Source organism: Onychostruthus taczanowskii, unplaced genomic scaffold (assembly GCF_017590055.1).
Source record: "Onychostruthus taczanowskii isolate IOZ18803 unplaced genomic scaffold, ASM1759005v1 scaffold44, whole genome shotgun sequence".
Lineage (NCBI taxonomy): Eukaryota > Metazoa > Chordata > Aves > Passeriformes > Passeridae > Onychostruthus > Onychostruthus taczanowskii.
In genome coordinates, this window is record NW_024501903.1 from 1,511,444 (window position 1) to 1,535,910 (window position 24,467).

General features: G+C 48.7%; 2 protein-coding genes across 2 annotated transcripts in view; both read left to right on the forward strand.

Moving 5' to 3' along the window:
• CAPN5 (calpain 5) overlaps positions 1-24,467 on the forward strand; it is a 52,636-nt gene that overhangs the window by 22,712 nt on the left and 5,457 nt on the right. Inside the window, exons 3-11 of the mRNA XM_041414095.1 lie at positions 8,806-8,937; positions 17,479-17,687; positions 18,102-18,294; positions 19,267-19,460; positions 20,111-20,188; positions 20,747-20,942; positions 22,026-22,148; positions 22,815-23,011; positions 23,455-23,576. Of these exons, the coding sequence (XP_041270029.1) occupies positions 8,806-8,937; positions 17,479-17,687; positions 18,102-18,294; positions 19,267-19,460; positions 20,111-20,188; positions 20,747-20,942; positions 22,026-22,148; positions 22,815-23,011; positions 23,455-23,576 (1,444 nt within the window). The remainder of the gene's footprint in view (positions 1-8,805; positions 8,938-17,478; positions 17,688-18,101; positions 18,295-19,266; positions 19,461-20,110; positions 20,189-20,746; positions 20,943-22,025; positions 22,149-22,814; positions 23,012-23,454; positions 23,577-24,467) is intronic.
• On the forward strand, positions 12,181-12,660 carry LOC121340978 (olfactory marker protein). Its single transcript, XM_041414096.1, has one exon. The coding sequence runs from the start codon at positions 12,181-12,183 to the stop codon at positions 12,658-12,660; it is 480 nt and encodes a 159-aa protein (XP_041270030.1).

Consider the following 24,467-nt stretch of genomic DNA (forward strand, 5'->3'; position numbering starts at 1 on the left):
TGCAGAAAAGAGTCCTGAGCATCCACTGCCTCTGAGCTCCATGGCAGGGAATGTGCAAATCCTCCCTCACAGGCTGGGCTCTGAGGTCCTGGAGGGGCACATTCGTCCTATGGAGCAATTACAGAGCTGCTTATCACAGAGCCACAGAGTGGTTTGGTTTCAAGATCACCTTGTTCCAATCTCCCTGCCATGGGAGAGGTACCTTCCACTAGACCTGGTTGCTCAGTGTTAAGGAAACTTCCCTGTCCAGCCATCCAGGAGCCGCTCTGGCAGTCACACTCGCACCCGCTGAGCTGGGACCAAAATCCCTTTGTAGCTTCAGGGAGACAGTGGGTGCCCCACTTGGCTCTCTACACTCACAGTCAGAGCAGGTTTCCTTACAGTGACCCCAGCTTTCCCAGAATAGTCTCAGAGGTCTGGATCATTAAAATTATTTCATCTTGGTGGAGTGATAGAAAAATGGCCCGAGTTGGTACCTCTGAGGAGAGACCCCGAACACAGGAAACCTTAGGTTTTTATCCTCTCACAGTCCGAGCATGGGAAAGCCTGGAGAGTCTCCTGGTGTCTCCTAGGTCACTTGGGTGGGACACAGGTGCCCTTTGTTCCTTGGTCAGCAGTTCACAGCCTTGTGTCTCAGGCTTGGGCTCCCGCCCCCCAGAGCTCAAACTGCAGCTGCTCACCGAGATACCTCCACTGATAATGTTCCTCACCACTCAAAGCCCTATCCAACCTGTCCCGGGGATGGGGCATCCACAGCTTGTCTGGGAAACTTATGCCAGTACCTCACCATCCTCACAGGAAAGAATTTCTTTCTATTATTTAACTTAAACCTGATTTTGTTCAGTTTAAAGCCATTCAAGCAGTTCCTTCTTGTCCTGTTACTTCATGCACTTGTCAAAAGTCCCTCTCCAGCTCTCTTGTACCTTCTTCAGGCACTGGTAGGAGCTCTAAGGTCTCCTTGGATCCTTCCTGTCTTTGGACTGCACAACCCCAACTCTCTCAGCCTGTTTTCATAGCAGAGCTGCTTCAGCATTCCACGCTTCTTTGTGGTCTCCTCTGGACTTACTCCAGCAAGCAAGGTCCATGTCCTCCTTATGGTGGGCTTCCCAGAGTTGGATGCACGCTCTGAATCAGCCAAGGCTTTTAATCTTGGTGCAGGCTGGGAGTTTCTGCACTGCCTGTGAGCTCTAATCTTTGAGCCCTCAGAGAGGATGGCATTTTGGGGTGATTTGCCTGTGTTAAGGGCAGGTGTTCCTGCTGGAGCAAGTCTTTCACCGAAGCCCTTGAAAAGACTTGATCAGGCGTGGTGCTGCCTCTTGCAGAAGGAAAATAAAATACAAAGAGTGTGACTGTGTGTGTGAATGTGCAAATATGTGAGTTTGTGAGTGAGTTGTGTGAGTGGAAATATAAAACAACGCTTGTTCAATATTTCTGGATCTTTGTGAAGAAACCACTGCTCAGTGATGCATTCCTCCCAGTCCCCATCCAAGAAGGAAAAGGGTGAACAAGCCATCTTGATGGAGAGTGGTTATGGATGGTTAAATTTTGACTGTGGTCTGATGTGAATGCCACTGACAGAGTTACATAAGAATTAATGTCCCTTCTCCCAGTTAGCAGAAGCTCATGACTCCCCATCTCTAGAGGGTGGTTTTCTCATAAAGCAGGATTCTGTTTGTAAAGCTACACCCAGTGTATGAATAACCAGAATAGGCGTGGGCTGGAAGTAGTTTCTTTAAATGGCTTAAACTCGTGATAACCTCATTTTTCATCATCTTTGCATAGTCAGGGATTAATTTAGGTTGTGGTGAGGTCAAGTCCTGTTTTTGAATGGAGGTGCTATGAATGGAACACAATCACAAACCAAAGAGTATTTCTTTGCCCTGCGTGAAGGAAATGGAGAGAGTATGTCTCAAGGGGTCATGGGAGGTGTCCCCACAGAAAAGCAGTTTGGAGATTTTGATTTGAGATATGCACAATGGAGCATGGAAGCAGTTTTCCTTTGCAGCTTCCAGTTCTTCTTTTCCCATCAATAACTTGACTGTTAGGTTAATTAAAAACAAACAAACAAAACCAGCAGAAAACCCCTGCACAATTTAGATTTCTAAATCCTGTTTTAGAAGATTGGCTTTCAGTGGGACACAGGATTTGGGATTCAGGCAGGGCAGCTGCTGAATTATGTTGCTTAGAGGCAGAAACAGTGCAGCTTGCTCCAGGATTTCACTGGCTGGGTTTGGACCATTCCTCCTGAAATACTGTAGTTTTTCACAGCAGGACTTACTCGGATAGGCTCCTCCCTTTCCACCAGCATGGCCCCACCTCTGCATCCTCCAGGGTGGGGGCTGATGGCTCAAAAGCAGTGCAAGATGTGGAGCATCCTCAGGGCTCCTGCCTGTGGTTTGTGGTCCCTCACTTGTACCTGCATGACCGTGATCCTCCAGGTCTGGGGCTTCATGCTTATAGTTTCAAGCCAAAGTAGTTCCCCTGTTTGAGGTTAAACCTCACAACTAAAAATGTTGGAGCAACTGAGAGCGTGGTGTGCCCTGTGGGAGGACAGGCTTTGGAGTGTGGGTGTATTTTAAACTCACAATACTGCCAAACCAGGGTTGGTTCACCCTGCAAGTCCTTCCCAGGGGAAGGTGGTCAAAGGAGGTTTGTAGGAGAGCTCAAGTCTGGGATGTGGTGGAGGATGGGGGAACTTGGATGAAGGTAGCCAGCAGCACTGTGCTGAGTCAGAGAGGTGTATCTGTCACAGGGTGTTAAACAGCCGTGAGAGCTTACTTCTTTCCTCTTCCTTGCATGACCGCTCACTGCTCTGAGCACCCCATCCCCCAGTTTGTCAGTGAGCCATGTGAAGACTTTCCTGCTTTGGCAGTGACTTCTGCAGACCTCAGGGCTCTTGGTATCCAGGGAATATTTTTTTTTTCTTAGTGGCTTTGCTACCAGACAAAAGCACTTGCTGTGGGAGAGATGGCATGGGGAGGGCTGTGTCTGGATGTGTGGTGATGCTAAAAGCCAAGCTGTGCCAGCCTCTGCATCAGTCTTGGCTGGATAGAGGCTGAAGAAGTCCTGGGTGGAGTAATGGTTAGACTTCCCAACAGTGTATCCCTGGAAAGGGCATGTGGGGGGAATGACAGGTGTGGGGTCTCTGTAGTTGTGCCATTCTCTTTCCAATCCCTCTACACTGCTCCTGGGGAAGTGCAGTACTCTCACAGCTTCTTGTCTCTCCACCTCTCATTGCTTTATCTTTTTTTGGGTGCCTTTGTACTTTGGATACCCGGAAGATAAAACTGCAGAGGGACCTGACAAGGTCCTGCAAACTGACCTTTAGATCTTGTTTGCCTCTGTCCCCGCTCTTCCTCGTGCCAAAACAAACACTGTCCCCACTCTTCCTGGTGCCAGAACAAACGCCATTGCATGATGCTGTTGTACACAAACTGAGTGAAGCAGGTTGCTGGGAGCGTGGTTTTTGGATGCCTCCCTTCGCAAGCAAGTCCTGTTTGCTGTGGGTGGAGTGTCCAGTGCCCTCTGCATGGTGTGGGAGCTGATAACAATACAAATGTGTACACACTGAGATACTGAGAGTGGATTAGCATTAGGGATGCCTGACTGAGGCAATACAAACCCCTACAAACTGTTCTGTAGGGTGTAGATATTCCCACCCAAGCCTACCCTCCTTCCATGTGTCTGAAGCTGATCTGCCAAGTATATATTTTTTAGTAGAGCCTGTAGTGACAGGACAAGGGATAATGGTTTAAAACTGAAAAAGAATGGATTAAAAGTAGATATAACAACACAATTTTTTCTTATAGTGAGGGTGGTGAGATGCTGTCACAGTCACTTCCCTGTTGCCCAGAGAAGCTGTGGCTGCCACATCCCTGAAAGTGTTCAAGGCCAGTTTGGATGGGGTTTCAGGAACCTGGTCTAATGGAAGGTGTCCCTGCCTATGGCAGGGGGTTGGAGAGAGATGATCTTCAAGGTCCCTTCCAATCCAAACCACTCCATGATTCTAGAATCGTATATTAATCCATCTGAAAGCATAGACACCTGGTATTCTAAATTCACCCCGTTTCCCTTTCCTTTGTCTCCCTGGTGCAAATTTTATTAATCCCCTTTTTGCAAAATCACACCCCAGTTGCAGATACCTGCAGCAGGGCAACGCAGGGACCTTTGTGTCTGCTGTGTCACCATTGCTTGCCATGCCTGGGGGCCTCTTGCTCTCTTGTCTGTGGGAGTGACATTTAAGACAGGATCCTTTCAGTTCCCAGTTGCTCAGAAGGGAGGGAGGGAATGCAGCCATGCTAATAGATTATTTTGCTGATTTTGCAAGTCTCAGTGAAGGCATTGTTCTGAAACAGCCAGGCTCTGCAATGAAATTAGACTAGTCTGTTCCTTACAAAATCTTGTTAGCAAACAATGGTCCTGGCATGCAGCAGATGTTGTATCTCCCGTGGTTATTCCTCCTCCTGCCGGAGCTTTTTCCTCCCCACATCTGTTTGGACATGATCTAGATCCCCAGTGAATCTGAATCTCAGAAACCTGCACCAGGAAACATTTTTTGTAAAACATTCACCAATTCTAAAGTAAATTAGAGAGTGTTTTTCTCCTTACAACCCTGTGTGGAATTGGACTGGCTGGAGAAGGTGAGAAAGATATTTTCTGCTTTAAATGTATTTGGGAGAAAATTGTGTGTGTTTTGGGAAAGTATCCCAAAAGGGAGAGCAGAGAGAAAGACCATGTGCTTTTGGGTGGGAAGCAAAAACCACAAGATAATTGCTCTGATTGTTTGGGGATTTTTCCCCCCTTAATGAGCTTCAAAAATCCAAAGCCAGAGGGAGCAAACTGTCCCAATCTGGGCTCCCATAAGCCAGACCTGTGCAATCAGCCCCTCATTGACAGGGACCTGCTCTGGCTCTGATTTCCACCTCTGTTCCACATCCATTGGAGGAGGGAGGATATGAATCACCAGAATTTTAAATCACTATTTTGGCCCTCTCCGTGTTATCAGCCTGAATCTTTCCATGGAACCATCCGCACAGGCTTTCTCTAAATTGTGTTTTGTTGCCTGGAGCTCAGCAGGCATTTCAGCAGACAATTTTAGGGAGGGCAGATCATCTCTGATGGTGCTTAGGATCCTTGTAATAACCATCTCCAGAAGTGTTCAAAGAGTATGTGGGTGTGGCGCTTGGCAACATGATCTAGTGGTGAACATGGAAATGTTGGATTAATGGTTGGACTTGGTGATTTTAAGGGCTTTTCCAGCCTTAATGATTTGTTGATTCTTGGAATCTTCCAAGACAGGTTCTCCTTAGGGGTAAAGAGACATGGATGACTCCCTTGGCCAAGGTAGTGTTAAGAACCACATATTAAAACCATAGCTTCCCTGCAGCCGCAGCTTTTGGCTTCCCTTCCCTGTTCCTTCCTGCTCTCCATCTGTGTCCAGACTAGGAGCAACCAGGACCCAGGATCTGGCTGTGACAAATGAAAGACAGGATGGACTTCCTGTCTGCTGAAGCCTCAAGTGGCAAGAGGCAGTTTGAGCTGGTTCTGTGGTGGCTGAAGCCTGAACCCAGAAAGCCCCAGGGTGTGTGCAGGTGTAGATGTTGGTGTGCTGCCCTCCTCTCTCAGGGTCATGGTGCTGGGAGGGTGACATGGTGTTTGGATAAATGTAATTGCTCACCTGGATTGTCTGCTGCATGGTAGGGAGGAGAGGAAGGTCACGACCTTCTCTGGTCTGGGAATCTCTGCTCCTCTCCTCCCTTTGCACATGCAAATCCCAGGCCCTGTAATTCCATCTGGCTGGAGAACAAGCTCCTTATCACTTCCAGCACTTTTCACAGGAAAAGGAGCACTGTTCCAAATGTTCCAAAGCTTTTCTTGGCTTTTTGACCTAGTTCCCATTGGTATCTTGTTCATCAACCACCTCTGGTGCTCCATGGCTCTGAGTGTGCTTTGCATCACACACCAGGGCTCCACTGTGCTCCATGCAATCCTGGAGCATTGCAGCCTGGCTGAAGCAGTGCCTTGGTCCTTGGCTCCCACGTCAGTACAGCCAGAGAATACAGGGAATGTCATCCCAGTGGACTGAGGCCACACAGTGTAGACAGGAAACTCAGCATCTTCCATAGGGACTGAAGAATCCAAGTAATTTAATATTGGTAAGCTCCAGTCTAAGGTTTGCCTGGGAAGGCAAACACTGACCCATGGATGAGACTCAGCCTGATAGAATCTGTTCCACAGCATTAGAACAAGGAGGCAATGCTACCTTCCCCTTTACAAGGATTGGATATTAGAAAACATTTTGTCACTGAAGGGGTGTTCCAGCATTGGAACAGACTGCTCGGGGAAGCAGTGGAATCACCATCTCTAGAAATATTCAGGAAAAGTATGGACGTAGTGCTGAGAGACATGGTTTAGTGGTGGACTTGGCAGTGCTGGGTTAATGGCTGCATTCCATGATCTTGGAGGTCTTCTTAATGATTCTGTGATTCTTCACTCTGGAGAAGAGAAGGCTCAGGGGAATCTTGACAATGTCCATAAATACCAGATAGCTGGGAATGAAGGAGACAAAGCCATACTTCTCAGTGGTGCCCAGTGACAGTACAAGAGACAGTGTGTGCACACTGAAAATCAGGAAATTCCATTTAAGCATGAGAAAAGACTTTCTACTGTGAGGGTGGTCCAAAAACTGGCACAGGCTTCCCAGAGAGGTTGCAAAGTCTCCATTCCTGGAGATACTCGAAACCTGACTGAACACAGTCCTGAGCAACATGCTGTACCTGACCCTGCTTTGATTAGGGAGTGTGGACTGGATGATATCCAGAAATTCCTTATAACCACATGGAGTTGGTGATTCTGTGCTTAGGATCACTGGGAGTCCACTGGGACCAGGCGCAGTCCCAGGGCTTGAGCGTGGTGTGTGTGCCTTCCACAGGGAAGCGTGGCAGCTCCGCTCTGCACTTCAGGGCAGACCTTCCTCCAGCTTCTCAGTACTTGAAACTGGCTTACGAGAAAGATGGGGATAAACTTTTTAGCAGGGCTTGTTGAGATAGGACAAGGAGTAGTGGTTTTAAACTGAAGGACAGTTGATTTAGACTACCTGTATGGAAGAAGTTTTTTACAGTGGTGGTGGTCAGACACTGGCACAGCGTGCCCCAAGAGGTGATCAATGTCCCAGCCCCAGGAAACATTCAAGGTCAGGTTGGACTGGGCTCTGAGCAACCTGATCCAGTTGATGATGTCCCCATTTGTTGTAGGGACTTGGACTAGATGGGCTTTAAAAGATCTGTTCCAACCCAAACCATTTTGCGGGTCTGTGTTTCTCATGATTTCGTGTTCTCACCTGTCTGCGTAATACCAAACAGCTCCTTTATTGTAATCTGCATATCTCCCCAAGGGACAGCTGTGGTCCTCAGATGGGATAAAGAGCCTCTGTTCCCCAGAGCAGGATCACAAAGAGCTGATCTTACAGACACCCCCACCCCCAGACACACCCGCCCTGCTGGGTGCTTCCCGTGCCGTGAAACCGGGGCTGAACCGCTCCTCTCCCATCCCGGTGTGCGCCCAGCGATGCTGAGCCGCAGGTGGCTCCTGCCCTTGCTGCTGTCAGCTTGCCTCCCCCTAGCGCTCATCCCAGCATCCTGCAACGCCAGCTTCGGGGGATTAGTCCTTTTCCTTTTGGGTCTCATCCTGGCCAGTTTGTGTCAGGTTAATTTGGAGGTGTTTGGTGCTGGCTGGGCTGGGTGGGAATAGCAGGGGGCGCTTATGGTTCCTTTTCCTCCCTGTGATGGGGCCTTAGGCAACAATCTAGTGGATGGGGTCTGTGCCTAGAGTGCAGGGTTTGGAGCTAGATGATCTTTAGAGTCCCTTCCAACCCAAACCCTTCCACGAATCTATGGGTAGATGTAGCACAAGTCCTCATATGCAAAGTTGCGGGGGGAGGGCATATTATTCTGGGTACAACCAGCCTGAAAAATTGGGAGGTGTGGGGGAAGAAGAATAATCTGCTTTTCCTTTTTTCCTCTTGAAATTAAATGTAATAACAAAGGGGAAATGGTTCTTTCAGCTCTTTGTCTGTTCTATCTGCTCCCAGCCTCCAGCTGGACGTGAACTTACAAATGGGATTGAGCAGGAGAAAAAAAAAAATTAAAAAAGCAGTGTGTCACCTGGAGCTTGCTCAACACCCTCTATTATTTGTTTTCTTGGCCAGGCTCTAAGTGGGAGTGGGGAGCAGGGAGGGCAGCCTGGAGAGGAGTCAGGCAGAGAAAAGCCGATGGTGTTGGTGCATGGCTGGAGGGATAAGCTTACCTCCCAGCTGCCTCCTACCCAAGTTTCTCCATTCATGGTGTCTATGCACAATCCACCATCCTGGCAGAATGAGTATTTAGTCCTTCTAGCCCAGCTACAAAGCTGGCTCACTGAATTTTTTTTATCTGCTGTGCTAGGATCTGGAAGACCAGATCCCTCACCCTTCGTAAAAGAGTCACAGAGTAGAGGCATCTGAAAGAGGAGACTTACAAGGGCTGTAATTGTGTGAAACGATACCATTATCAACAGGGATAATTATAACAAAGCTGCACTGGTGCTGGGACAGAACAGGGAGTAGGTCTTGTGATGCTGCCCATGATGAGAGCAGAAGGCAGGACAGGTCCTTCTGCCACCAGCCTGATGAGCGAGGCCAGCAAAAAGCTGCAGGTCAGCTTTATGTGGAGTCTGAGGAAGAGATTAAGTGATTTTCCTTTGCCAAGAAGGCCTGATTTCCCTGTCTGCTCACTGAGCCAGTGTGTCTGTTTTTCTCCTGTCCCACAGGAAATCTGCAATGATCCACGTCTCTTTGTGGATGGGATCAGCTCCCATGATTTGCACCAGGGCCAGGTTGGGAACTGCTGGTTTGTGGCTGCCTGCTCCTCCCTGGCATCTCGGGAGTCTCTGTGGCAGAAGGTAAGTGGTTCCCTGTGCCAGGGGAGAGCCTGTCAACACCTTGGCTTTGCATTGTGTTTGTCCAGGTCAAAAACTGGTTCTCAGAGATGCCTCATGTCCTGAAAAGCTGATAATGTGCAAAAAATCTCCCTTAAAAGACTGACTTGCAAAGGGCATTAGTCATCATGACTGCAGTCACCACACTCCAGCCAAACCCTTGGCCAGTTTCTCCTTAACCAAGTGGATCAAATCCCATCCTGTTTTTCAGATCCCATATTCGATCCTTCAAATACCAAAATAATCCAAAAATTAACAAGAAGAACAAAATTCAGGACGCTCAGCTGCAGCATTAGGCCCCGTTTCCCTCGTTCCCATGGTGTCCCCTCTCTTTGGCTGTTTACTGTGTTCCACTTTGGCAGTGAGACACCTCATGCTGGGGCAGGAAGGTTGATTTCAGGGTGTTAGCATCTCTCCCAAGTCACTGCTTGCTCAAAGCATCCATCCCTGGCGTGTCCATGGCTGGATGGCACCATGTGGCAGTGTTCCTTCAAAGTGTGGGGTCAAAGGGGAATGTACTGTGTGCCAGAAAGGCACCAGGGAGCTGCACCAGGGCGAGGGGCTGCAGGCCTGGGGAGCAAGCAGAGAGGTACAGGGGGAAGGAGGTGCTCAGGGCCACATCCTTGGACAGACTGTGCCCATCTCCACCATGGCCTCAGCTGTGCAATATGTCAGCCCTGTGGAAGCCAAGGCAGGGGGACTTCAGCCTCCGGTGCAGGTGTGCATCAATGTAGGGCAAGAGACCAGCAAGTTGTAAGCAACTTTTCCCAGATTTTGCTGTAAAAGGCAGGCAGGGGGTGCAGGCTGCACCACCTCCTTCACCCACAGCCTCCTACAGCCGGGGGCCTGAGACGGTTTCCTTCACCCCACATCTTTACATCTGCTCTGTGTGCTGTGGTTCTTCCAGTCTCTGCTTCCTGTGGTGAGCATGAACACCAAGCTCAGGGATTTCTTGCAGCATCTCAATTCTTTGTTAAGATTGAGGTTTTTGTTTATATGGGAACAGGATGGCTGTTGTTGCCTTCTAGATAAGCAGTAAGGCTTCCTGCCATGGTGGCTGCGGTGACTGCTGTGGCTCTCATCACAAGGGTGATGCACAGGGTTGTTTAGCTTGTTCCTCACCATCAGCATCCCCCAAGGGTGAGTGGGCAAGTTGTCATCCTTCCTCACCATTCACTTCCAGCTCTGCCCTGGGAAATGCCAACCAAACAGAGGCTGGGTCCCTTTGGACACTTCATTATTTCAGTTTGCGGGGCATTGCTTTTTCTCCCTTGGCAATTTGGCTGTGTGTGTTTGTGACTTGTCATTTTCCATTGCTTTAACTCTCAGAGGTTTTTTTTTTACCTGCCCTCTCTTTTCTTTCAGAAGGGCTTGATTTATAGAGTTATGTAAGTTGGAAGGGACCCTAATGACAATTTAATTCCAGCTCCCCTGCCACAGGCAGGGACACCTTTCACTAGACCAGGTCATTCAAAGCCCCATCCAGCCTGGCCTTGAACACTTCCAGGGATGGGGTATTCACAAATTCTCTGAGCAACTTGTGTCAGTGTCTCACCTTGCTCACAGTAAATTTCTTATTTGCTGAAGATTTCAGAGACAGAAATAATGAGCCCACGTCCGTAAGTGTGGTTACACATGCAATTGTGATAACATTGCTGGACACCAAAATGTCTCTATTTGTGGTCTGGCAAGAGCTGAGAGATGCTGATGCAGGCTTTAGTATCTCTGAATGTCAGCCCAGGAATCATGGCCCAGATCAGCCATGGCTACTAGAAAATGTGTTCCTGGTGTACACCAGGATGTAACACAGGATCTGCATGTCCCGTGCTCCATTTCACACAGTGAAACTCTCTCTCTTAAGTGTGGGGAAGGGAATACCTTCAAGCAAACAAGGCAGGCCAGCACATCCCTATGGATCCCAGGAGGTTATTTTATTCAAACATTTTCTTCCACTTTGCTTTCTCCATGTCCCTGCTCCCCATTATGTCTGTGTGGTGTGAATCACTGAGTGGGAATGGGGTACTAGAATTTAGTTGAGAGCTGTTTTCTAAATTCCTGAGTCTTGGATACCCCTACATGGCTCTAGGTGTGATCTGGCTCTGTAATACCCTTTCAATGACCCTTCAGATGTGTTTAGCTTTTATGAAAAAAAATTGAGATGCTAAAATGGGGGGCAAAACCATGCCAGGATGCTGGTGCCGATTTGCTGCTGCAGGAGCAGTGTGGCATCTGACTCCTGCCAGCTGTGCCATCCAGACAAGGGCACGATGGTCATGTTAGTTTGTTATTCATTGGCTTATAGTCACTTTGTCCCTTGGGACCCTCGTGTCCTTTACTGGATGGCACAGCCTGATGGAGGCCACCAAAATGGTCAGGAGGAAAGTAGGTTTGTACATCCGGGAGGACAGAAGGTAAAAGGGGAGCTTATTGCTGTAGGCAGCTACTTAACCATAGAATCTCAGAATGGTTTGTTTGGAAGGAACCTTTAAAGGTCATCTAGTTCCAGCCCTCCTGCTATGGGCAGAAACACCTGCCACTGGACCTTGTTGCTCAGAGCCCCATCCTGCCTGGATAGGGGAGTGTGGACAAGATGGAGCCAGGCTCTGGTGGGGATGCACAGTCAGATGACAAAGGACAGGAGCAGAAGCTGCAGCTCATCTTCTGCATGAGCTCAGTCAGACCCTGGAACAGGACCCAGAGAGGCTGTGGGACCTCTGTCCATGGAGACATTCAAAGATGGACTGGATGAAGCCTGGAGAAACGTGATTTAACCCTGAAGTGAGTCCTTCTTTGAGCAGTAGGTTGGACCAGACTCCTCCAGAGTCTCATTCTAGCCTGAATTAGCCATGAACCTACACTCAGAGAAAGCCACTGCCACTCATCCCTCCCAAGGTGGCATCCCTGGCTTTGTTTTGGGATAATGAGCCATGGTTGTCAGGCAGGTTGCCGGGCAGGCTGACATGAGACATCCCTTCCCTATAGATTATCGTGCACAGCGGCACCAGCAGTTCTGAATCTGCAAATGAGTGGGGAGGGCACTCAGGGGAAGCCCCAGAGGTGTTTTGCGTCACTGGCCCAGGTTGCCTAGCACTGCTGCAGCTGTGGAGAAGGGACACCAGCTCCAGGGGCCTGTCTGATCTTCCCCCCTGCGTGTCCTGTTTGAGAGCCACGCGCTGCTGAGGACGGGGCAGAGGAGCAGCCGAGGTAATGGCAGCCGAGGCAGGGGTGCTTGAGCTGCCCCTCACCTGCGATGAGCAGCTCACCCAGCGCATGCGGCTGCGATTCCAGAGCCTGCAGCAGAGAAACATGAGGCCCCAGGATGGTGAGAAGCTGCTGCGTCCCAACGAGCACATCTACCGAGTGGATTTCATCCAGCAGCACAAACTGCGCTTCCTCCGCTGGAACGTGCAGCTGGAGAGCCCTGGGAAGGTCACGGTGACTGGCACCTCCCAGCACTGGACTCCTGATCTCACCCACCTGATGAACCGGCAGCTGCTGGAGCCGGTGGGCATCTTCTGGAAGAAGCTGGGGGCCGAGGAGGTGGAGTGCAATGAGGCAGATGCCCAGGAATTTGGGGAGCGGATAGCAGAATTAGCCCAGATCCGCAAGGTGATGTATTTTCTCCTCACTTTCACTGGCAGCCTCGAACCAGCTCAGCTGAAAGGCTCCATTGTTTTTAAAGCCTGATCCCCTCTTGCTCAGCTTTTCTCGCTCCAGCTATGCTTCTTTCAGTTCAGTTCTGTGTTCCATTTTTACATCTGGTTTTTTCTTTTTTTCTTTTTAATGAGAGACAGCACTGTGGTAAAGCAGAGAACAGCTCAGTGCTTCTGGAGCCCCTCAGCCCTGGGAAATATTCCCCAAATGTGGGAATGAGGAGGAGAAGGGAACCATGAGCTTGCTGCTGCATTTGCCTGGAGTATAAGACTGTGTGCTTGTGAATTCATCAGGGATTCACACAGGGTCTTACTGGCTTGGAAATACGAGGCTGCCCTAAGTCATCTCACTGCACACCAAAAACCCACTGGAAAAATAAGTAATTGCCATACCAGAAAACAGCAGGGACCCCTGGAGAGAGCCCTGCTTTCCAGTTTCCATCCTAGGCATTAAAAAGGGATGACCTGTTTGTGGTGGAGCTCCTCTCCTTGCAAGGTGCTGAGTGCTTGCAGGCTCTGATGACTTGTGCTGCTGCTGTGGCTGCTTGGAGTCTCTGAAGACCAGTCCCATGGAGAATCCACCTTGCTGTGAAGCTGAAGTACCCTTGGACTCGCTGTGTTCTGCAGATTGTAAACCCACTGGACTAGTGGGGAGGTTGGACCAGCCTTTTCTGACCACTGCCACCATTTCTTGCTGGAGGGAGCGTGGAATTTGTTGGTCCAAGATGGGTTGGAGCTGATGTGTTGGGGGGCGGGGCAGAGCCAGCAGCTCAGAGCAGCCTAGGCCAGCAGTGAGTCTTCTGCAGCAGAGCTAATTTGTGCTTTGTTCTGTCCTTAAAGCACCCATGAAGATATTTACTCTGAAGTGTGTACAGAGAGCCATGAGGCTGCAGAGCACTTTGCAAGCCACAGAGCAGGAACCTGCTGCTTCTGTCCCTGAAAAGCAGTGTCTTCTGCCCTCTAAAACACAGGGAAGGGTGTCTGGGTGACCATGGGAGCAGAGAGGAGTGGTACATTTATAAGTATTGGAACAGCAGGGTGTTTTGTGACTAGTTTGCCCCATGACTGCAAGTAAACTACTACGTTTGGATGTTTCCTTTTCCTCCACCAAAAAGTGGAGAGTACTTCAAAGAAGCTTCTGAGACACACAGATAGAAAAGTCCCTTGAAAGAGCTAAGTATTATTACAGTTGGTCCTCTGCTTAGACTGCACTCAGGTGTGTGTGAGTACTCCTCAAGGGGCAGCCTGACATCTTCCCAAGATGAGTAAGGAGAGAGCAGTGATGGGAAAGCCAGGGCAAGGTGACTTTGTACCTGTGGCCTGCAAACTTATGCAGACCAGCCCCAAAAGAGTCCAACATCTTCTCCAAAACCTTCAGAGATGCAGACCAGCCCCAAAAGAGTCCAACATCTTCTCCAAAACCTCCAGAGATGCAGACCCTATGCCTTCCCCAGCCCAACAACAGTGTATAAAATGACATGGACAAGTTATGCCAGGCAGAGAGGAGAAAGAAAACAGATCAGCTACTGGCTGGAGAGATGGTGGGAGCACTGAGTCTTGCCCAAAACAAATGCCCAGTAACCACCAAATCCTACAGCCTTGCCACGGCCATTGCCAGACAAGTTGGTATCTTTGTTTAGGCCCCAAGAAATGCTGGACTCGGTGAGTAGAGAGAAAAGTGGATGCATCCCTGCTTGGCCAAACACACCTCTAGGGTCCTAGCAGACTGCCATAGAAAACCCCTCCTTGTACATCCTAGAGCAGAGTTCCTGACTACAAACCACTTTAGACCAAATAACAGGTGCCACTGGCAACATCCAAAGGGGTTATTGCATGCCAAGTCTCACAATATGCCATTGCTGCATTGCTAGGGTAGAGTTCTTGCTGCAGATATCTCGCTGGGTGTTGGTGTACCACAGTAAATAAAAAGTAGTAAATAAAAGTAAATAGAAAATAAAAGCCTAGACAATGGGTTCCCCTTAAGGACTGAGGCTGTTTGTGTCTTCTTCGTGCTCCCTTTGGAAGCTGCCCTAATCCTGCATGCAATAAAGCACCAAATTTCAATTTGGCATTCTTGAGCCTCTTTTAACTTCCTCTAAAATGTAAGATGAACATTTGCTTTTTTCTCTCTTGGTGTGAAAGACTTCATGGAATATTGAGTAGGTTTTTTGTGGTCAAGAGGGGGTTGAAGCTGGGCATAGAAGGGGAAATGATTCTCAGGTGGATCCTTGTTTCCTTCAGAACTGGGAAGGGAGGTGAGGGGACCAGTGTGATCTCTCTCTGCTGCAGGGAAGATGAGCCTCTTTTTACCAGTCACTGAAACTATCCCTGCACAGTTTCAGCATCCCATAACGACTTTCAGGTACATCACCCTGTCCCATCTCCCAGTCTGTACCACAGCTCAGTAAATTGGAACAGCTGGGTGCCTCTCTCCTTATTCTGAACTGGCAAGTTCTCAGCAGAAGACTTGGACAACTTGACATGTACCAATTTCTCCTTCTAATCAGGGAGGTTTTATTTCCAGGGTCACAGGTACATTTTCTCTTAATTAGCCACTCTTAAGAAAATTGTAAAAAGCCCTAAATCAGCTTAGGGAGGTCAGCCTGGCAGTTCTGAGCTCCCAATTTACCTGTCTCTGAATCCTTTCACTGTAAATTTGTCATACTAAATGGTGTTGCAGGTCCAGATTTTGTGAACCCCTCAGGAAAAAGCAGCACAGCTGGGTGAAGGAGGAGAATGTGGTTTCCCCAGTGCCCCAGTGTCACACAGCCAAGCTGAGTGCAGGTCTTGTGGGATCCTGGGATGGGTGGTCCGTGGCATACTCTCCAGCAGGGAACACCTGTGGAGATCAGACTCCTCTCATTTCCTCCTGGGTCAGTGTAGAGAACGGCCAGTCCTTGCTCCTGAGTCTGCTCTGGATGAAAGCTGACCATTTTTGCTGCCTTCAGTGGTGGAAGCTGCTCCCAGAGCTGTCCCCAAGTGGGGAAATGAGGAGGATGGTGGGGACCTGTGTGTCCTGCCACCAGTGACAGCAGGAGCAAGTCTCAAACCCAGCCAGCTGGAAGCTGTCACTACCAGCTCTGGCAGACAAGCTGCCTCTAATCAATGCTGGGATCATCTCTAAGCCCACATTAATAGCGAGTTGATTACCACAATGGCCCTCTATGACAATTCATTAGGATGAGCTCCAGTCAGGAGGGAATCAATGGGCACTGATGGAGGGCTGGCTGACCTCTCCTGGCAGGCTCCAGTGAGGACTCTGGGACACAGTTGTTAGCACTCCTATAAAACACCAAAGCCTCCAAATGTGGCTCTTTTTCATGGCTTTGTCTGCTCTGCCTGTATTGATCCAGATGACTCCAGAGTGCCTGTGAGCTTGCAGGGCTGATGGCATCATTAATATTTCAGTGTAGGAGCAATAAGAGCCCTGGGCTGGATCATTGCTGGTAGCTAAGGAGTGGGGGGGGCTCTTCAGAGGGAATTCTCTCTGTACAATTCCTGCTCTGTGACAGCAGGCCAAAAAAATAAAAAGAAGAAAAGCAGCTCTGTCAGTGGACAAGGGTGCACAGTAAAGGTGGTTAGGTGTGTTTCACCATGTCACTTCTTGAAGAGGCTCTTTCCATGCAATGTAGCTGTGTCCTCTCCTATCCCACCCCAACACGCTCAGCTCTACACAGGAAAGTATTATTTGGTGTATTGGAACATAATAACATAACATAATGTATGCTTGCATGGACACCTTGGGGTTTTTATCACTGAGCTCATGATCCTTTGGGAGCAGATGAGTGGAGTAGCAGGGGTGTGGGCAGTCAGTCACATTGCTGCTGCTGCGTAAGTCAGTCCTTGTCAGCCATCAATTGCAGTAACCACATGTGGCCTCACGCCCGCCCTGGCCCGGCAGTAAAACCACATTGCCTCCAGCCCCAGCAAAGGCTAAATTGCAGTGTGGTAGTTCCTTACTGTGTGCCTCTGCGTCCTGATCCAAACAAGATGCAGATCCCCCTACATGTAGCATCTGTGCCTGGCTCTGCCCTTTTCTGTCCCAGTTGTTGGGTGAATTTTCCTTCCAAAGCAGAGCTGGTGGTGCCTGCAGCTATGACGGGCTGTGGACTTTGGCAGTTCCCCTTTGCTTGTGCCTGTCCTGCTGGCAGTGACACCAAACCTGTGACTCCTCTGACCCCTCAGCTGCTCTAGGGCTTCTTTCAACTCAGGCCTTCTTTTCCACCTTTCATCAAATCATCTCCCTGTGCTTGCCTGGGTGAGTGTGGCAGTTCTTGACAGAGAAGAATGGAGACCTTGAGGGAATAGGGATCCTGTTTTTCCCACTTTTACTTAGCAGAGTAGGCTCATGCAGAGTATCTGCTGCCTGTGCATTTCCACCACGTAGATGAATACCACACTTGCTCTTGGGCCAGTCAAGTCACACCAGAATCAAGCAGGAGAATCAAAGAAGGTGCCCTTTATTGTCAGTGGTACCCTACTGACACTAAAAAAACAAAAGACATGGTCATAAAAATAACCATACCTGGTTCACCAAAGAACTCATCTGCTCCAATAGCCTGTCTACAGAAGTAGATGGCAGCAGATGTCCAGGGTAGGGTTATAAGAAAGAGGACAAAAGTCTTTAACTCCACCTTCCAAGGGACAGTGAAGTCTAAGCTGTTCCAGTGCATGTTAATCTAGTCTATATTGGCAGAACCAGGTCTAAAATCTGGCCTCAGAAGACTGTAAGCAAGTCTATCCCCTTCATATTCTTCCTTGTCTTTGATATTGTCTGCATTAGTTTCGGGATGCGAGTCAATCCCAGGAAAAAAAAGGAATAATTTGGATATATGTGCCTCTTCTTTTGCAGGTCATCCCAGACTGGAAGGAGCAGGAGTGGAACCCTGAGAAACCCGAGAGCTACGTGGGGATCTTCCACTTCCAGTTCTGGCGTTTTGGTCAGTGGCTGGATGTGGTGATCGATGACCGCCTGCCCACCCTCCACAATCAGCTCATCTACTGCCACTCCAACTCCAGGAATGAGTTCTGGTGTGCCTTGGTGGAGAAAGCTTATGCCAAGTAGGTACCCAGGCAGTTGTAGGATAAAGTGGGACCCCTGGGCACTCTGTTTTTCCTCTCTGTTCATTCACCAGCTGGTTTGCAGCAGTGGAAACATCTTTCCTGTGGAGAAGTAGTACATGACTCAAACAGACAAACATTAAGGAAAAAACCCATTCTCCAGCCCTAATTTACCCTCAAAGCAAAACACCCTTCAGTGTTTCTTTAAGTAACACATATTCTTCCTTTTACATTCTTCCTATGACAGCAATAGTGCAGCATGGAATGTGGGTCCTATTTTTTCACCCTAGTTTGCTGTCCTCTCCCACTTGAAGTTCAACTGCAAATCTCCTTTCTTGAGGTTGCCCCAAAAATCGTCCCCCACCCGTTAAAATGCCAGGCCATTGTTGTGCCATCCCTGCCACCCTCTTTCAGATTGTCAGGCTGTTACGAGGCCCTGGATGGAGGCAACACAGCTGATGCCCTGGTGGATTTCACTGGTGGGGTCTCGGAACCTATCGACCTGACCGAAGGGGACTACATCGCTGATGAAGCCAAGCGAAACCTCCTCTTTGAGCGCGTGCTGAAGGTGCACAACAGGGGAGGCCTCATCAGCTGCTCCATCAAAGTAAGCAACATTACCAGTATGGTCACAGTGCCATGGGAATGGCGTTTTAGGATGCAGTTGTCTTACGCAGTCATAAACTTCTAAAATAGATCAGATAAATTGTGGCCAAGGGTTCCGACTTCTGGATTGTGGTTGCGTTCGAGGGTCCCAGGATGAGGGAAGAGATGAGAATCTTTACTCCATGTTTCAGAAGGCTGATTTATTCTATTATGATATTATATTATATTAAAATTCTATACTAAAACTATACTACAAAGAGTAGAGAAAAAGGATCCATCAGAAAGCTAGAAAGGAATGGAATGGAATGATAACAAAAGCTCGTGACTCTCAGAGAGTCTGACACAGCTGGATCTTTGATTGGTTATTAAGTAGAAACAACTCACACGGACCAATCAAAGATGCACCTGTTGATAAACAATTCCACAGACCACATTCAACAGCCATCAGATAGCTAATTGTTCACATTTCTTTTCTGAGGCTTCTCAGCTCCTCAGGAGAAAATCCTAGCAAAGGGATTTTCATAAAATATCATGGTGACACTGGATGTGGCAAAAGGAGTGAATCCTGAATGTCGAACCTCTTTATTCTTTGTTGCTATGTCCGAGAGCCCAGATTCATCCTAGCACTTTTTAAAGGCTAGGAGGGGATCCACTCCAGAGAAAGGCATTTTGTTGTCTGCATCTGGGCATTTTACAAATGCTGGTTTCCAGACCTCCCAGTATAACCAATATATGAGCTTTATCAGTTGCCAGTATGAGAGCTCAGAGACCTCATGAAGCAAATGAAGAAAAGAAGGGATGCAGCATAGAAAATGGGATCTGAGACATGCCACCTGGCTTTCTCCCTGACTACTGATGCTCTTCTTTTTGGCTTAAAGAAACCTGCAGGGACATCTGAGTTGCTTTCTTTCCCAGCCCCCGCAGAGGTGGTCATGTCTCCCTGGTCTGAGCGCTGTCTGTGTCCCCCTGCCAGGCCACGTCAGCAGCTGACATGGAGGCTCGCCTGGCCTGCGGGCTGGTGAAGGGCCACGCATACGCGGTGACGGACGTGAGGAAGGTCCGTCTGGGCCACGGCCTTCTGTCCTTCTTCAAGTCGGAGAAGCTGGACATGATCCGCATGCGCAACCCGTGGGGCGAGCGGGAGTGGAACGGCCCTTGGAGTGACACGTGAGTTGGGATGGACAGCTTGTTTCAGTGGGAAATTCTGCCCTGTGAGGGTGGTGAGGGACTGGCACAGCTCCTCAGAGAAGCTGCGTATGTCCTATCCCCAGAAGTGCTCAAGGAGAAGTTGGATGGGGCTTTGAGAGACCTGATCTGGTGCTACATTCCCGTACTCATAGCAGGAGGGTTAGAATGAGATCATATTTAAGGTCCTTTCCAATTGAAACTATTCTGTGATTCTGTGATTCCATGTTCATTCATACTGGTGAAGGATGTTCAGAGGTTACCTTTGTGCTCCCAGTCTTATTCCAGCAAAATGAGCACCCAACAGAATCAGCCTCTGCCACCACTGACTGCTGTGATGGCTGGTGATGAGATGAGGAACCACAGGCTGGTGCAACCAGAGCCTTTGGCCAGAGTCAAATTTATCTTTATGGATAGGGCTGTGATTGTAAGGCCAAATAAAACCCTGCCAGACTGGATTCATCTCCACTGGTCAGGAAGGAAGTTGAAGTTCCAAGCCATGCTGCACTTCCCCTGTGTTTGGCAGAAGGCCTAACCAGAGCAGCATGGGGACTGCATTTATACAGGCCTTGTGCCTCAAATTCCTGTGTGTCCCTTACCTCTGAGTAATGATCCTGGTGTCTTCCCCACAGCTCTGAGGAGTGGCAGAAAGTGAGTAAAAGTGAGAGAGAGAAGATGGGAATGACAGTGGAAGATGATGGAGAGTTCTGGTGAGTCCCTTCTGGGTTTGTCGCTACAGGCCATGCCCACAGCATCTTCCCACCCCATGGAGCATGTACATCGTTTCTATGCATACAGCTATCCAGAGAAAACATGCTTCCAAGCCATAGGATCTCTAGTGAAGCTCCCTCCTTGAGCTCATGGGTGTTAGCTTTTGATGGCCATGGCCCTGGAATTGCAAAGTCCTCTTCCAGGGCACCACTCGGGGCCAAACCATTTCACCAGGGTACGGAGAACCTGTCATAAATGTGCTGACTTCACACAGGAATATTTCAGTACAACATTTACTCTTGTGTGGTGAAAGGGCCACTGTGCTACTTCTCCCACTCCAAAACACAGGGATCTGTTGTTTGAACTCAAGAAGTATTTACTGCAGGCATAGAGAAAGGTATCTCTATCTCTTTTGGAAATATTTGATGAATAACTTTTGTTACTCACAGCCATCAGAGACAACCCACACTCTCTAACAGGTGATCAAGAAAATCCCTGCAGTGTACCTTTCCAGGGAATGAAGCAGCATAACCCAGTTTTGCCCTTTCCTGACTCAGGATGACCTTTGAAGATTTCTGCAAATACTTCACAGACATCATCAAGTGCCGTCTGATCAACACCTCCTACCTGAGCATCCACAAGACCTGGGAGGAGGCAGTGCTACACGGGGCATGGACCAGAAGCAGTGACCCCTTGAAAAACCGCTCCGGAGGCTGCATCAACCACAAGGACACTTTCCTGCAGAACCCCCAGGTGAGTAATGGGGCAGAGGGCCTGTGGTGCCTTCATGTGTGCTTCCAGGTGTTTAACTCTCCTACAGGGACCTAGAAGGCTGAAACACTACCAGGCCTCTAATATATTTTTTGTGCTTATGGCAATTCTCTGGCACAGCACGCCCAGCATCGAGGCCAATTCTATTAACATTATCCCTCTTTCAAGGAGACTGCATCCAAGTGCTTAGTGTAGAGCATCTTGGCACAAGGAAAAAACAAACTGTGCCACAGGGTAGCAGTGTTGGCTGGCTCCAGTCAAACAGAGTCAGGAGTCATTTCCAGCAATCTGGATGTCTGAATGACCAAACTCCAATTTTTGGGCCGAAACTTTGACGCTGTTAAATTTACCAGGACAGGTGTAGCCCATAGAGCCATTTCCTTCTATCTTGAAGTTCATCTCCTGGAACAAACTTTTCTGGAGAAAAGCCGGCTCAAGGGGACCTTATGGCTCTCTACAGCTACCTGAAAGGAGAACATATCCAGATGGGATTTGGTCTCTTCTCCCAGGTAACAAGTGGTAGGAAAAGAGAAAACAGCCTCAAGTTGTGCCAGGGGAGGTTGAGATGGAATATTAGGGAAAACTTTCTTAAGGAAGGGTGAAGACATTAGGAGAGGCTGCCCAGAGCAGTGGTGTAGTCACCATTTCTGGAAGCATTCAAAAGGCGTGTGGATGTGGCACTTGGTGACGTGGTTTAGTGGTGGACTTGGCAGTGTTAGGTTAAGGGTTGGACTGGGTGATCTTAGAGGTCTTTTCCAGCATGAATGATTCTACAGTTGTCTTGTCCTCTCTGAACTAGTATTCTCACGATCATGAGCCAGGTCCTTTTGAGTCTTTCATCTAACAAGCAGTTGAAGGATGGTCAGTTCTGTTGCAGAAGTCATCAAGGATGTGGGAGAGTTGTTTCCAGCTTCCAGCTCTGTATCAGCCATTTGAAGCCAGGCTGTCCCTGCATGGAGGTGGACTGAGAGAAGCTGATGTTAGAGCTGTTAAATCCACCCCCACCCATGTCCAGAGATCCTATATTAATAAGTATTTTCCTTACGTTCCCCTCTTTGCTTCTAGTATGTGTTTGATGTGAAGAAGGCAGAAGATGAAGTGCTGATCTCCATACAGCAGAAGCCCAAAAGGACCAGTCGCAAAGAGGGCAAAGGAGAGAACTTGGCCATAGGCTTTGATATCCATAAGGTAGGCTGGGGCTCCTGCATGTTGGCCTGAATGCCACTGTAAATTTGCTGGTTGTGGAGTGGTGCACCAGTCCTGCATGACCAGATGGTTCATTTAAGCATTATCAGGGTGCTTGTGGGGTGCCATCAGCACAGCCTGCCCTCCTCTAGAGAGGAAGACGGATATCAAAGGGGACAGCATGGGCAACAGGTTGCCCAGAAAAGCTTGGATGCCCCATCCTTGGAAATGTTTGAGGCCAGGCTGGATGTGGCTTTGAGTAACCTGTTCTAGTGGGAGGTGTCCCTGCCCATGACAGGGGATTGAAACCAGACGATCTTGAAGGTCCCTTCCAACCGGAACCATTCTGTGATTCTGTGCAGTTCTTGCTAAAAGCAACAATTAGTCTTTTCTCTCCAAATGGTGAAATCTGTTAGACTAATCGTTATGTGTTGTTTGCTGGGTCCACAATGTTAAGCTGGGATGCAAGAGATGAGTCCCTGAGTCAAAAGAATTGAGCGAGTCACGTCCACACTTGTTTTCCACCCAGCACAGTTGGGACCCTTTTTCCTGGTTCTCCTATCTCCAGGTCTCCTGGCACTGTGGACTCAGTCCTTGCAATCTTTCCTCCCCCATGGTGGATCCCAGTACCTTTTCAGCCAGTGACAATCCACTGTGGTCTCTGCCCAGGTGGAGTTGAATAGGAACTACCGGATGCACACGCTGCAGCAGAAGGTGGCCAGCTCCATCTACATCAACTCCCGCAGCGTCTTCCTGAGGACAGACCTGAAGGAAGGCCGCTACGTCATCATCCCCACCACTTTTGACCCTGGTCATGAAGGCGAGTTCCTTCTCAGGATTTTCACAGACGTGCCTTCAGATTGCCGGTAAGGAGCACGAGCAGGGATGGGGAGGAGTTGGCTCTTTGGAGAGGGCCCTGTGCTTTTGATTTGTGGTTTTCCTGAGTGGTCGTAGCCTTGCCTGCAGCTACTCTTTGGCTTTCTGTTAAGGGTGGTCAAGAGACAGGACATCCTTACAGGTATCTCCACAGACATGCAGAGAAGTTCCCACTCTGCTTCTAAGCATGACATGGGAGGGCATCCCAAACGCAGGTTGAGGAGACTGGAGTGGGGAACAGAGTCTGACAGTGGACAGTGCATAGTCACAAAATCACAGAATATTCCGAGTTGGAAGAGACCAACAAGGATCAGTCAAAGATCATTGAGTCCAACACTTAAATGAATGGCCTGTACAGTCCTTCATCATGCCAGACCAAATTCTTTGGGATAAGACTGGGCACCTCTCAAAGGCTGTGTGTTTTTCCTTGCAGAGAGCTGACACTGGATGAGCCACCACACACCTGCTGGAGTGGGATGTGTGGCTACCCACAAGTAGTATCCCAGATCCATGTCCTTGCTGCAGCTGGGCTCAAGAATCAGGACTCCCAAGGAGGTATTGGTCTTTCCCTGCCTGTTGTCTGGCCCCGGAGGAGTTGGGAAGTGGTTTATGAAGCGGGACATTGCTGGATTTTATATCATCAGATTTTTTTTTTATGTGAACGTGCTTGATTCAGACATCAGAGGAGGAGAAAGTCCATGGAGAGCTAAACTCACTTCTTGCAGTGGACATGATCTGGGAGCTGTTATATTTAGGCTGTTACCTGAGACCCACCCAAAACTTCCCCGGATCCCTTAGCAGAGGTCCTGTAACAACCCAAGCTTTTCTCCCAGGTATGAGCAGCTGTAAAAGTCAGGAATTGTATTTAAAGGCTTCTTAGTTAGAAGGACAGAGAACGAGCCTGATGTGTGGTATTCATCACTGGAACCTGGATAAAAGTCTTAACAGCAGAGGGTATGCCAAATTTAGCTCACTTTGGGATAGTGTGGATCTAGATCAGTTCTGACATCCATCACTTTTCCTGCATGGAAGATGGCAGCAGGACCATACCTCCCCGTGCCCTGCAGCCACACAGAGGCTCATGGCAAGAGCCCCATGTTCTGTCTGCCTCTGGACCAGGAAACCCAGTGGCAGTGATGGCTTCTACTAGGAGATTGCTAGGGGATAAAAGGTCTAGAGGCTACGATTACAGAAGCAAATACCTTTCCACCATGGAAATAGATCAGATCCTAGCCTTTCTCCCCCATTTCCTGAGTCAAGGATATGTGGTAATTGTGGCAAGATTTAGTCAGACACTTTCAAGCTGAATTTAAAATATAAAAATTGAAAAATTAAAAACTCTAAATAAAACCAAATTAAAATTATACTTTTTTTTTGTCCAGTAATTATTATCAGGGTTGCCTATCACTATATCCCTGAAAGTAATGAGGAGGATCTTTTTTAAGC